The 1,855-nt window shown below is 58.1% G+C and overlaps 1 protein-coding gene across 1 annotated transcript in view; it reads left to right on the top strand.

Annotated features, from left to right (window-relative positions):
• The window catches only part of WWP1 (WW domain containing E3 ubiquitin protein ligase 1), a 78,498-nt gene that overhangs the window by 57,194 nt on the left and 19,449 nt on the right, over positions 1–1,855 (top strand). Inside the window, exon 11 of the mRNA XM_023764294.1 lies at positions 620–938. Coding sequence (XP_023620062.1) covers positions 620–938 — 319 coding nt within the window. The remainder of the gene's footprint in view (positions 1–619; positions 939–1,855) is intronic.

Here is a 1,855-nt window from a genome sequence, read left to right as displayed (position 1 = left end):
GCTTAAATGATAAATAAAACGACACTTGTCTATATTAAAATCAATATACCAGAGAAACTGGCGCAGGGGTTAAAAGTTACGTGTTCTGTAGAAGCTTGCCATATAAGATGGAACGTGAAAACGCAATTTAAACTATGAACTACCGTCTGAACAGACCGGTTGTAAAGGCGCCTCCTGTTGGGTCCCGGTCGTTGGCGGTGTGTGTAAAGAATCATGACTAATAGACAGTACTAAAGAGACAGAAGAACCCCCCCCCCCCCCCCAACACTAAAAAAAAAACACCCGAGGGGGGGGGGGGGGGGGGCCGAGCCCTGTGCGCCCTCCCCGGCACCTGCAGCAGAGGGTCACCCTAAAGTTGATGCCCAGGCAGACTTTCAGAATTGATCATTTGGAGGAAAAATATTTATTATCCTAACGTTGGTTTCTCTTTCCTTAAGGTTTTTTGTATATAAGTACTTTTTTTCTTAAATTTTTATTGTTCACATGTTTATCTCTAAAATGTGAGCAACAGAAGATGGAGTCTGTCCTGTTTTATTTTCGTCCGTCCCTGAGGCCCCACTGTGTGCGCTGGGCTCTGCCTTGTCATCCGAGTCACATGGCCTGTTCGTTGCCTTTGCAGCTAATGGAGAGTCGTCCTCACCGGCAAGGGCACCGCAAGAGGACGCTCCTGCCCCCGGGCAGGCGGGGGTCCCTGAGGATGGTGCCTGGGCCTCAACTTGCCCTGGATCCACTGGTGAGCAGGCCCCGGGCCCAGAAGCGCCGGCGCCCTCAGAGCGAAATGGCTGCGTCCCCCCTGATGGCGCGGCACTCGGGGGCGACCTGGACACTGCAGCCTCTGCCTCTGGAAGCAGCTCGGCCTTGGAAGCAGCCAAGTTGCGGCAGCCAGGTGGGAGTGTGGAGCCTGGGAGGAACGCCAGTCCAGAAAGCCTGCCCTCGGGGTACGTCCCCTCCTCTCCCCTCCCCTCCCCTTCCCCCATGTGATGGCCTCTGATGCTGACCGAGTGTCAGACTTCCCAGTGAGGGCTCTGCAGGTGTGATTCAGGCTGTTCATTGGTGCAAAGCCAGTGCCTGGCGGGTCAAAGCACACAGTCCCCTCCCTGAAGCGCGGACAGAGGGCAGAGGGGCAGCTGCATTGCCTGGCAGGCCCTCCTGACCCCTCTGTGTGGAGTTCCCTTTTCCTGAGCTTGACCGTGACTACCGAGCGTGGCCTCGTCTCCACACCCGCTGAGGTCCGCCCCTGCACCCCAGCTCAAGAACAAGCAGCCTTTCCTCTGAATCCTGAGTTGGGGGGTCCCCCAGCACTGACGGTGGTCAGCTCCAGACCCGGTTCTCGCGGCTGCTCCGTGGTTTTTGATCCCTACTTTTCCTGCAGTCACAACTGTGCAGGGAAGAGTCTGCCTCTACCTGTGTCTCCCTCCCGTGTCCTACAGCTGCTCACAGGGCTACTGGCTCTGAGACACTAACACAAACAGGTCCTGCCTTTGCTTTTGTGAAAATTTGAGTGCATTTGGGGCTGAAGAAAAAACCCCAAGCGTTTCCAGGGGTTAGACTAGAAAGGGGCAAGCAGGTGTCAGCAGCTCCGAGTGGCATTGGCCGCTCAGAGGCCACACACAAAGCTAGAGGCGGCGGCTGGTGCCCCCACTGCTGCGGGGCCTGGGCTGCACCTCGAGTTCTGTCCAGCGCCCCGCGGAGGCGACCCCGAGTTCTGTCCAGCGCCCCGCGGAGGCGGCCCCTGAGTTCTGTCCAGCGCCCCTCGGAGGCGACCCCTGAGTTCTGTCCAGCGCCCCGCGGAGGCGACCCCGAGTTCTGTCACAGTGCCCTGTGGAGGCGGCCCCCGAGTTCTGTCCAGCGCCCC

The sequence above is a fragment of the Myotis lucifugus genome, unplaced genomic scaffold (assembly GCF_000147115.1).
Source record: "Myotis lucifugus unplaced genomic scaffold, Myoluc2.0 scaffold_327, whole genome shotgun sequence".
NCBI classification, from domain to species: domain Eukaryota; kingdom Metazoa; phylum Chordata; class Mammalia; order Chiroptera; family Vespertilionidae; genus Myotis; species Myotis lucifugus.
This window is presented reverse-complemented; position numbering and strand designations above follow the sequence as displayed.